The following is a 12,505-nucleotide window of genomic DNA, read 5'->3' as shown; positions in this document are numbered from 1 at the left end:
TTGTGCATATTATAAGTTAAGTCCGAAGGCATAATCGATACTGTTGCATGTTTATGGGATCGATAACACATTTACCGATTATTTAGTCATCGCCAAAAAGTCGTATCGATCCGACACATTGTAAGATTCTTTACAAACACCGACATTCCGTCCGGAATAACTGATAGTCTGTAAAGCGCATAATGAGTGAAAGATATGCTCCATGTTCAACAACGACATCTATTGGTTTTTTGTTCTGGAATGTAAAGACGACATCTACAAATTAATGTCAATGAAATGTTTATCGATAAATAAGTATCATAAAAATTCTTTTGACAACCATATGATTGTGCTTGCCATCAAAGTCATTTATCGGTTCCTTACAAATTAGGGAAGACGTTTAATTGGTATTAATTAATTAGTGATATACATATATACGGCGGTGTCTATAAAACGTGTTTGAAACAGCATTGAAATTATATACAAATGACAACAATACGGCACATGTAAACGAGAATAGGCGAATGAACTCATAAACTAAAATAGTGACGACCATCTTAATCTCCCTTATTTATGTTTTTGCTGTGTGTTTCTGCTGTCGTATAATAGGGCGACGTGCGAGGTTGGAGAAAGACCTTGCATATTTTTTGTTTTGATTGTGTAAACAAGTCGGGATAAATAGCGATAATTTGATAAAAACAAAAATTCTATTGTCGTTGTACTCTACTATATCAGATATTTCTCTTCTAAGAAATAATACTCTTGGTCTGTGCTATCCAGAGCGGGTGGGTGGGGACATTCAACAGCTGATTGATTCCGTCATTCGTGCTTAGAACAAGAATGCGGATGATCCAATTTTTCAGTGTTTGCTTTAGAGGAAAATTTTAATGCTATGGGAAAATGTCATGATCTTTTGGAGGCAGCCAGATGTGGAAACATAAACGTTGTTGGAAAACTTCTTGAGCAGTATGCCAAAAAAGGAGGACCTCTGTCAAGGTGAGTAAAAGTTACAAATATTCATAAGGGCGGAATTAAAAAGCAAGAATTGGGACCACGTCTTACAACTCCATTCCTTTAATGAATCTGGCCAATGGTTAAATTAGGTTTTGTCTGCGTGGAATGTATTGCTTCGAACAAAGTGTATGATTTGAAATTTATTTTTCACAAATTGATGTAAATTGGAGAAACGTTTATGATTAATTAGAAGAGAGAGGGAGACTTTTCGTTGATGTGTATAATAATAAAGTTGTTAAACAGCAAAGATTTTATAGATTCTTGGCGAAAGACAGATAAGTCTGTCTCACTTGCTGACTAAACTTTTAAATTTAAAACTTTGAAGAAATGTTCTTTTTCAAAAGAAGTGTGTGTAAATATAAAATACCGGGACATGGGATGTAATCCTACTGGTTGGCGACCGTTTATCGTCTTGTAATGACCAAAATGCGCTCATTTTTCGGAGAAATCTAGATAGATAGTTGACAAGCAACCAACGGCCAAGAGATGGAGGTTAATACTATTTGGAATAGAAGTGGAAGTAATGAATTTATTAAAAGATATATAAATCGAAAAATCTACATTATCCTCACAGTTTAGCAAACTATCTCCAGCCACCTGTTTGTTAATTGACGCGTGTGTGTCACTGAATGAGGAAGTAAGCAACACTCGTACTCCAACGTTGTTGATTAACGGAGGCTCTTCCTCAATTATTGAGGGAGATAATCCCATTACCGGAAGTGACAGTAATACTTCCAATGATCAATAATCAAATATAAAAAGTTTTTGTAATAGGAAAAATAGTTTCAAGCTGTTCCTTTTCTTTTAAGTTTATCACAATCACAGTAGGAACTTTCAATTAAAAATTTAATATATTTCGATAGCGAATCTCAACTGTTTTGAGGCAGTAAATTATTTACTTATTTATAATTATTTATAATTATTTTATTATACTAAAGTTTGATTTTCTTTGAATTTGAGTAATAATTCGATGCACCAAATTCGATTCGATATAGTACACAGAAAAAAATGTTTTTTCACAAAGTTATTTGGTCCAAACCTCACGAACCTGAGTATCCCGAACAAAATTTTTATTATATTTTTAATTAGATATATTTATTTTGTCAAAATGTTAATTGGAATTATTAATATTTTAATTCAAAGCGAAAGAATTTTCAATAACTATTTTAACTGACTTTATTTGTCGCCTGATCTATTTGAAAACTTTTATTATTTTTGTATTGTAATTTATCTGTTTTAGCTCTTTTTTATGTATCTTCCGATTATAATAAAGTTGGATTTTTCTTAAGAATTCAGTCAAAATTCGATGTACCAAAGAGTAGGATATAGAAAAAATAGATTTGTCTCCATTCACGAAAATATTTGATGCAAACGTCAATTTAAAATAAATCTGTTCAATTAAAAGATCAATTGACACAATATATTTTAGTAGTTGATTTTTCTTTCTATTAAAAAATGTTGTTGAATAAATTAATTTTTTTTTAACTTTTTCCAAAATTCAATAAAAATTTTGATGATATTTTTTTCTGTGTTTGTCAATAAAAACATACTTCCCGAACAAAATTTTCAATAATTAGATAAATTTATTTAATTGAATTGATAATTGGAATCGTTGTTTTAGTTAAAAACGAAAGAATTTTCAATTTTCAATTTACACTTGTAATTTTCAATTTACACTTTATTTTATTTATTCATTTAATCAACCAACTACTTCATACACGGAAATGACATCAATCACAAACGGAAATGGACCCAATTAAAAAATTATTTGGTTTATGTGACCCTTTTAAATTTACATTACCGACATTAATATAAAACAATAATTAGAATTATATATTGTAATATGTTCACTTTTTTTCTTAGCTTCAGGCGCAGTCCCAGCATTAATGGACAGGATGTTAATGGATATACTCCTTTACATCATGCATGCTTGAATGGTCATACTGAAATTGTTCGCCTCCTCTTGGCTCACGATGCTGCTATTGATGTACCAGATATACGTGGATCCACACCACTCTATCTCGCCTCATGGGCTGGTCATCAGGAAATTGTAAAAATGCTCTTAATGCATCCTCTTCGGCCTGCAAATCCCAATGCCCAAACATCAGAAAATGAGACTGCATTACATTGTGCTGCTCAACATGGTCACAATGCTGTTGTTGCCATACTCTTGGCCTATGGTGCTGATCCAACAATACGCAATAATAGCTTTCAAACCGCTTTGGACTTAGCATCACACTATGGACGACTGCAAGTGGTGCAAATTCTTATACGAACCCACCCGGAATTGATAGAACCGTTTCGTGTGTATGATGAAATGCAAGCAATTGAAAATGGTCATTCACCACCCTATACGATAACTCCAACCAAACACATTTATACACATTCATGTTTGCATTTAGCTGCTAGAAATGGTCACAAAAAAGTAGTGGAAACTTTATTAGCAGCTGGTGTGGATGTAAATATTTTAACGAATTCCGGTTCAGCATTACACGAGGCTGCATTGTGTGGTAAAAAATCGGTGGTGTGTACATTACTAAGATCTGGTATCGATCCATATGCTGTAGATGGAAATGGAAGGACAGCCTTGGACATTTTAAAAGACTATCCACCACATGTTACGTACGAAATTGTAACAATAATTAATGGTAAGTTTTACAAAATTAAGGGTAGATATATTATTTAGTGTGGATATTTGGGCCTTTTCATATGTGATTTTACATTAAAATAACTTAGTTAGCCAATATCATTTATCTCGTACTGGTTATTACGAGGTATAACCAACACCTCCAATATATTCCACATCTCGTTTAATTGTCAAAACATATTGTCGAAGACTTTTGTGAAGTTATAGTTCCAACTTCCACTGTCAGTTTTAATCTACTAGTTATCAAAAGTTCGATATAGATAATTTTATAGATAATTATCGAACCAGCAATTATTCCGATGAATTGACAACATAAATTGAAAGGATGATTAATCCTAATTCAAAATATATTGCCCGAGCAGGGAATGTCTATTGACAATTCTCTATTTTCATAGGAATCTATTCTGTTCGGTCTTAAGAAAACGCAATAGAATAAACTTTTATCTAGAAGTGTAAGAAAGTATAATGACATCACGCATAAGGGTTAGACCTATGAGAAGTTCTACAAAGGAAATATAAGGGACAGATGGACCTCTCACTAATTCCGTTATGATTTTCTATAAGAGTGTGTTAAGTCATAATCATTATAATCCGTCATGTAGAATATTGCAACACTCATTGATAATAGCAAATGCTTTCGCCAGTAATTTACAGTTAACAGTAGAGTGTAAGCGTGTCTCTAATAATTATAAAAATTATTAAATAAATTATTAAAATTCATCTAAATAAATTATATCAATTCATCTATTATATTTTTTTCAACTTTTCCTTTCAGATTTCTGTCAAGATAGCAATAAAATGAAAAACCAAAGTCATTTCATGACCATCAAAGATGTCAATGATAATACGACCATGTCAAATTATGAACAAGAGTCATTGGTGCCTGATAACAATGGAACCCCTGATCCTCAAAGCTTTGAGTCTCATGCCATAACGACGAAGTAAGAATTACTAGATGTTATTCATTGTCATTGTTATTTGTGTGCATCACTATATACGTGTGCTTTACTATTTACCGATATGCACTGCTCTTTTATATCCATTTCCATGTATGCACCATCATATATCCAGTTATATGCACCACCATCCGTATCCACCACACAATGCACCCCAGTTCTATTGTCAGTCATTTATAATTTTGGGATTCATTGCTAATGAAAAAATACTATTTATATTAACATCCATCCCAGTAAATGTGATACAAACATACATGAATATACACATGTAATTAATTGTTATAGTACAAAAAAAATCATCAGTTACGTGATGATGATATCATACCATTTATTTTATACTAATATTTATATGTGATATTTATTTCTTGTTTATATTAATGTACAAAATCATACAACTTTATAAAAATATATAATCTCATTTTAGTCGTTTCACAAAGTTTAAATGCATATTTATTTATATAATTTCTATTATAGTATTCATTCGCATTACCAACTTATATTCATAAAGCGTAACGATAATTTGAAAATACCACACATACATAGAAAATTTGTACGTAACAAATAAGAAAGGAATTTCTTAGTGTTACTTTTTTTTGAGTGCTGTTTTGCATGGCATTGAATTAGTAACTGTACACCGAATATCTATTAATTGTTGTTATGCTTTGTGGTATGTCAACAATGTCATTAACATTATATCCTAAACATTCGAAAGAAATTGTCTTCTTTAGATTAAGTTTTATATGTAAAACCAATTCCGAGCCGGTAGACCTTTATCACAAAGATAGCTCTGCTAGAATTAAATCGCTATAATTTTTAGATCTTAAGGATGGTATTAAGTGGGCATTAACGTGCTAAAATAGCCATTTTTCACGGTTACTATTAACTAACAATTTATTTTAAAGAAAATAAACTTTTTCTATTGTTGTTTGGATTATTCCCCACCGAAATATAATAAAATTGGTCAAAAAAGTTATTATGCTTTTATAGATAAGAAACTTGTGGCAAATCTGTTTTATCGATGTGAAAAGGAAAAGTTTGTTATTCAGATAGACCTAATTATTCGGTGCAATGGATTATTCGTGGCTAATCCATAGTTCAATCCGGAAAGAATAATTAAAACAAATTGTTATCGAAACTGCTTCAAAACACACAACAATTATTTTCTCATTCAATCACGAAATTAATTGATCCAATTAATTTTTAAATTGAAATGTCTTCAATCACGAAAATGATAGTATCAATCACCGTTTTAATTGGACATTAAAAAAATACTAATTGATTTAATTGGCAAATTTCAACTATTTTTGTAATTGATTCAATTAAAATTTTAATTGATGTTCATTGCAAAACTCAATTAATTTTTTCATTAAAAACGTAAATATTTTCAATTACTTTCTTAACTGACTTACCCCCATTTTCATGAAGCTCCGTTAGTGCTCCGTTAACTAACGAAATTTTAAACCGTATTATGGACATAGTTGTCATCTTTCCTATATATTTCATATGTCAGTTAGGACCTTAACTGCCGAAAATTTTTCAGTTAAAGTTAACCGGAGAGAAGACATTTGCAATTTACTTTCTGTTAACTACACACAAAAAAATTTCACGAAAATTTTTCCAATTAAAATTTTAATTGAGTTTTAAAAAATATTCAATTAAAAATTTAATTGATTCAACAAATTTTTTAATTGAAACAAAAATCAATCACAAAAATAATAATATCAATTAATTTTTTAATTGGATCAATTAACTTTTTAATTGACCTTCAATTAATTTTTTAATTGATACTATCATTTCTGTGATTGAAGACATTTCAATTAAAAATTAATTTTTTGTGTGTAGTAGTTAAAGCCTAACGGAGCTACATGAAAATGGCCGTTAGTGTTTTTCGTTTGATTAAAAAATTGAATGTTTGAAATATTTTTTTTTCAAATTTTAAAAAAAAAATTCCATCACTTTTTTAATAACTTCCCTACGGGAAATGGATCAACCACAGGACCGGTACAGGACTAGTCCCTGATGTGCATGGACTAGATCTAGTTCTGGTCAAGACATATGAAAGGGACCGGTCACTTTAACATGGGTTTGTCATTGACGGAGTAAATTTACACTTTAGACGCTTGGACTCGTTCCTTAGGACACGTCCTGCACAGAAAAAAATATAACCAAAATATTTCCAATTAAAAAGTTAACTGCAGTTGAAAATGTTTTCAATTAATATATTAATTGATACAATTAACTTTTCAATCAAGATAGAAACATTAAGTTAATTAAGTAAATGATACATTTTAAAATTTTTAATTAAAAAAATAATTGATACAATTAAATTTTTAATCAAATTCGGAAGACTAACTAAGTCAGTTAAAAAAGTGATGAACATTTTTTTATTTTATAATTAAAAATGTATTTCAAACAATCAATTATTATTCCAAAAAAAAAACTAAGGCAATTCAGAAAGTAATTGAAAATATTTACCTTTTTTAATTAAAAAATTAATTCAGTTTTGCAATCAACATCAATTAAATTTTTAATGAATCAATGAAAAAATTAATAGAAATTTGCTAATGAAATCTTTGGTTATCCGAATCTTTAAAATATATTGAACAATAGGTTATTCTGGTAATTCTACTTCACTAAATGTGTAGATCCAATAAGATTTTTATATCAAGTGAGTATGGAAATCATTAAGTTATGACTATTTGAAAACTGTGACAAACTGGATCACCGGTACCAGTCCTGTGATAGGTCCGTCAGTGGCAATTTGCACCAATTTCCCGTAGGGTTAGTCTTTCAAGTTTGATTAAAAGTTAATTGTGTCAATTAATTTTTTAATTAAAATTTTTAAAATTTTGTCTTAATTAACGTGATGTTTTTATCTTGATTAAAAGTTAATTATATCAATTAATTTATTAATTGAAAAAAATCTTCAACTTCAATCAATTTTTTAATTGGAAATATCTTGGTTGGTATTTTGGTTTTTTTCTGAGAAAATATGTTGCTCTTACAGTATTCGTGACTACAAACTATTCCTAGGTTTGTAACATATTTTTTTATATATTATTTCCATGAAAAACGCAAGCGTTCAAACGAAGTTTTCGAGAGATTCATACCCATCTTTAAATGATAAGAATTATGGATGTTATGTAAACTATTTAAGGATTTCATTATAAACGCTTTATATGTATATTGTGAATAACTTTTCCTATGTGTTGTGTCTTACGTGTGTGTACGTTTTTACCATATTCATACGGTCGGTTCATCAAACGTGTGTGTTTCATATTTGACAAAGTTTAAATAAATTGTATTTATCGACGAAACTTCTATATTCTTTCAAAGATTTTTGGAGCGTCAAATTTCTACGGAACGCTATACACCTATGGAACCCATATTATATTCTAAAGCTGATAGTAATCGTTCTTCAACAGATAATCTACTAGAATATAAGCCTGTCTATACACCAAAATTATTACATAGACGGCTTGGTGTTAATAATACAGGCGATAAACTTTTCCCCAATTTGTCAAGTAGTTCGAAAAGTAGGTATTCAATTTGCGTACAAACGTAAATTCTTACTTGTTTGCTTTTAATAGTTGATGACCAGGCCATAAAAAGCTCAACACAATATCAATGTGTCGATGAGTATGTTGAGATGAAGCTACCCAATGCAAGTGCATGCAATTCTCCAAGTACACCAATAGTTAAAGTAGCATCACCACTATGGCATCAATTGCAGAGGCATGAAACCCCATTACCAAGTCCCAGGGGGAATATGGAGTATGGCGATTATGCAAATATAAATAGTAATATTAATTACGCTCCAAAGGATACGCATTTACTTAAGGATACTGTTCAGCTCGATAATAATGATGAAATTAGTGGAATGTAAGTTAGTATAGCAATGGATATTTATGCTAATTGGGCATAACTTTTAATTTATTCTTAGTACCATCTGATTTAATTATAAATTTGTTTAAAATAAAAATATATTGTTCTCTATTTCAATAACCAAAGCATGACAAAGAACGTAAAATGCGGACAATTATTGCTCATGTAATGCCTAAATTCGCAAAAACGCCTATTTGATTATGATATTTTTTATAGGATTTTTGAATATTTTATATATGATTTCGCAATACTGTTCCTCTAAATGCAACTTATGTTCTGCTATTTTAATGTATTTTCCAATTTCATCAGATTTTCTATTGAATCATTGAAGATAACATTTTTAAAAGTTTAGTAGTGTTTATCTCATTTTATTTAAATTTAATTTAACAATTATTATTATTATTATCTTTATTTGCAATTTGAAGCCTTAAAGGCTAATTGAGGTAAATTATTGTGTCAAAAATGTATAACAATTGATAACATAATTTCTTGTAAGTGTTATAAATTTATCTAAACTCAATGAAATTTGCTAGAAAAAACGGCTAAAAAGCAAAAACATTTATTAAATTAATATAAAAAGAATAGTTTGGCAAACATTGGTAAATTTCCCAATGGGTAGGAAAATTTTGACGAATATTATCGACCAATTTCTGTTGTTACCAGTCATAATATTCCCAGTTGACATGACAGATAATGAAGCGTATCACACCACTGTGCTAAATCAAATGAGCTCTTACGGCCGCTTGAATAAACGTGGAATGTCCCATACTCGAGTTGTTTTGATGATCATATACCATTCGACAAACACATACATACATAGTTTAAAGAGCCTTTAACCAAATTTGAGTAGTTTGTTTAGAAGGATATATTTATATCATTGGGACTCCAATATAATGCAACAATGTTTGTATTAGATATGCTACATAGACACACATACTCAACTTTATAAGAGGGTATATTTTGTACATACACTACAAGTTATTGTTTATTTTAACATTTACAGCAGAACTACATCTAGACCAGGTAGTTTTGGTGACATCTGCAATGGTAGTAATAACTCTAGTCGCAGGCAAAGCAAAGAAAGGTCTGTACATTCACCAACACCAGATTGCCCACCACCATCTGCTCTACAGGCAGAAACAACCATATTCGAATTTGTCAAACCTCCACCCGACAAAAGTTTGAAACGAAAATCGCTAAATATACAGCAACAGCAGCGCCAATGTAATCCGCACTTTTACAGCAGTTTGAAATCGTTCATATGGGAGGAAGCAATGGAACCACCAGAAGAGGAACAATTCGATTCACTCAGTAGTTCGCGGGTTTCAGAATGTGTCGAAGAATTTGTGGGTGATGTACCATTTGCTGGTCTCTTTAAAGGATCCTCTTTGAACTTAGCGGCCAGCGAACAGGATTTGTGTAAAACTCAACAAGCTATAGAAGAGCCACCGAGTGGCTTGAGATCACCAAGTCTAGTGAAATCTGTTAAACCAATGCCTGCAAAACGTTCTATCAAAGTTGATCATGTATCAGAAAATAGTGAAAAAGAATCTAGAAGTAATGATGAGTCAATTCGTAATGCCGAAAATGAATTTGATTTTGATGCAAGTAAGGTGTGGGATGAGATCAATACGATTTTTGAAAGTATTGGAAATGAAGTGTCTGGTGCCAAAGACGATACAAAGATGGAAGAGGCTAATTTAATAAATGATGAAAATAATTATACTTTGTCGAATACCTTGCGTAGGAAAACCCTTACAATAAGAAAACCAGCCGATTTATTACTACGTTCGCCAACACCACCTACATCTTCGGAGGACCAAATGAATATCAATCCAAATTGGTGTCACTCTCCGAATACTTTGATATATGGCTATCTACTATACGAAGTTTTTGTAAGTATAAACTGTAACATCTAAAAATAACATGTGGCATTAGAAAAAAAATAGATAAAAATAAAATTTCAAATTATTAATTAAAACAATGACCAATCACAAAATTTTATTGAATCAATTAATTTTTTAATTGAAGTTTTTGATTGATCATAACATTTCCATGATTGAAACACTTTCAATCAAATGAAACGATTTCGTGCTTGAAGTTTTAGATCCGTTTTTCTGTTAAGCATTATATATTCTACTTAACGACACATTTTTTTTATTTTATTTTCAGTACCTCGGTTCTACCGTAATTCGAGAATTACACGGTACGGTATCAACAAGAAAGTCTATACAAAAATTAAAACGTGATGAGACGCCTGCCCCGATGGAGTTTAACAATTCAGAGAATGGTTTGATTGAGGATATCAACTGTTCCACTAAAATTTTGAAAGAAACCAATCAACAAACACGTTTAAAAGTTGGCATTGCTATGTCGCATGCAGGAGTTCGGTTCATTGACATTGAAAATAAGGTGAGCGTTATGAAACTATGTAAAAATAATAAAGTTGGAGTGTGTAATTTGTTATAGATGTGCTTATAAGCCTTCTGGGACGAAATTATTTGTAAATATGTGTTTAAGTCCAATAGGATCTTCTATCTAAAATTCCCACTCATATACAAAGCACATAGCAAAAAAGCCTAAAAAGCTGCATGTAAACGAAATTTTTTGGCAAGAGAGAGAAATGTAAAAAATCGATAATAATGCTCCACAGAATATTAATTGGCAAATTTATTTACTAAAATCTTTATTATAATTACAATGATGTGTTTATGGGTATCAAAAATTTCCGCTAGAGATACATAGCAGGATAAATCCTAGCCTCGCTCTTCCCTTTTCACTGAGTTAAACAGGGAATCGGGTAGCACTTACTAATAAGAAAGAAGTTCACTATCACAAAGAACTGAATAAAAATAAATAAATTTGAATGGTTATAAAATAAAAATATAAAATTAATAATTTCAGAGTACCATAAGCGTGCATGATATCGAGAATATAAACTGTGTCAGTCAAGATAACGATGATTTGAGGTATTTCGCCTATATCACAAGGGAGAAGGACACTCATTATTGCCATGTTTTTATGGTTGATAGTTTGGTAAGTGGATTTTGTGAATTTTAATAATCATTAGCTAATATTTGTTTGTTTACAGGAATTGGCTACTGAAATCATATTAACCTTAGGTCAAGCTTTTGAGGTAGCCTATCAGTTATCACTCATGAATCAAGAGGAATCGCATACTATATACACCTCATCAGATTTAACAAATAGCGAACAAAACAAACGCTTAAGCTATTGCGATATTGTAGATAATGTTTAATTCATCTTTTTTTGTCATATCTTAACCTTTAAAAGTGATTTACCTTTTTGTACCTAAACTCATGAATATTTTTCAAAAATGTAACAGTTGGAATTTTAGATGTGACTAATAATCAGTAGCTTAAACAACTTAATACAAAGTCCATAATGATATGAATATTTATCGAGTTAAATATTATGAACAAGGACTCAGTACAAAGTTACCACAATCTCCCTCAGAGGCCATAAACATGCTATGTAAAATTTAATTCGTATTTTTCTAAACGAGCTATATTCATTTGAATGTATTATTATGATGTATTGATAACTGTATAACTAATTTATTGTTGTAACAGCAAAAAAAAGTCCTATTCGCTTTTGATGTATTATTATCCTTGCAATATTGCTTAGATTTTTTATTTATTTACTAGTCTTGATGCCATTTATAAGCATTTGCATCTTTTAATTTAAAAGTAATTCAGAAACTGATCCGAACATAGTGCCTTTTAGCAAACAAAATTTACCAAATAACAAATATACACGTCTATTAATAAAGAAACATTTATAACAATACCAAAATTATTTCGTTTATTGAAAATAATAATCTATGGCATCTAGATACTGATCGAATTCTGCAGCTATAGCTAAGTATACACCAAAATAAATTTGTTAGTAGACACACACTGCATGCTTAAATGACATTGTCTATTTTTTTAAATCATGGTAATCGAAACATGTTGTGGTAAAAAGTTTAATTAGGGGCTATCGCAATACAATAAAAACAATA

General features: G+C 30.4%; 1 protein-coding gene across 5 annotated transcripts; it reads left to right on the top strand.

Moving 5' to 3' along the window:
- The first annotated feature begins 334 nt into the window (after window positions 1–334).
- Window positions 335–12,414, top strand: LOC142222081 (ankyrin repeat and sterile alpha motif domain-containing protein 1B). Of its 5 annotated transcripts, none has more exons than XM_075292031.1 (9): window positions 335–975; window positions 2,857–3,641; window positions 4,416–4,581; window positions 7,933–8,132; window positions 8,187–8,478; window positions 9,488–10,376; window positions 10,654–10,893; window positions 11,386–11,517; window positions 11,573–12,414. In XM_075292031.1, exons 1-9 carry the CDS (start codon window positions 872–874, stop codon window positions 11,738–11,740), a joined length of 2,976 nt encoding a protein of 991 aa, XP_075148146.1. In that variant the 5' UTR covers window positions 335–871; the 3' UTR covers window positions 11,741–12,414. The 5 variants fall into 5 exon arrangements, with proteins under 5 accessions (XP_075148146.1, XP_075148145.1, XP_075148148.1 ...); XM_075292030.1 differs by having other exon boundaries at window positions 9,485–10,376; XM_075292033.1 differs by lacking the exons at window positions 7,933–8,132; window positions 8,187–8,478 and having other exon boundaries at window positions 336–975.
- The last annotated feature ends 91 nt before the right edge of the window (window positions 12,415–12,505 follow it).

The sequence above is a fragment of the Haematobia irritans genome, chromosome 1 (assembly GCF_050003625.1).
Source record: "Haematobia irritans isolate KBUSLIRL chromosome 1, ASM5000362v1, whole genome shotgun sequence".
Taxonomy (NCBI): domain Eukaryota; kingdom Metazoa; phylum Arthropoda; class Insecta; order Diptera; family Muscidae; genus Haematobia; species Haematobia irritans.
Note: the sequence above shows the minus strand (reverse complement) of the source record. Positions and strands in the feature narration are given on the sequence as shown.

Bases quoted from the DNA above. Each gene is read 5' to 3' on its own strand.
- LOC142222081 (XM_075292030.1), top strand. From the start codon at position 872: ATGGGAAAATGTCATGATCTTTTGGAGGCAGCCAGATGTGGAAACATA. The intron at 8,479-9,484 runs GTAAGTTAGTAT...TAACATTTACAG, and splicing joins AATGATGAAATTAGTGGAAT to CAGAACTACATCTAGACCAG. The intron at 10,894-11,385 runs GTGAGCGTTATG...TAATAATTTCAG, and splicing joins TCATTGACATTGAAAATAAG to AGTACCATAAGCGTGCATGA.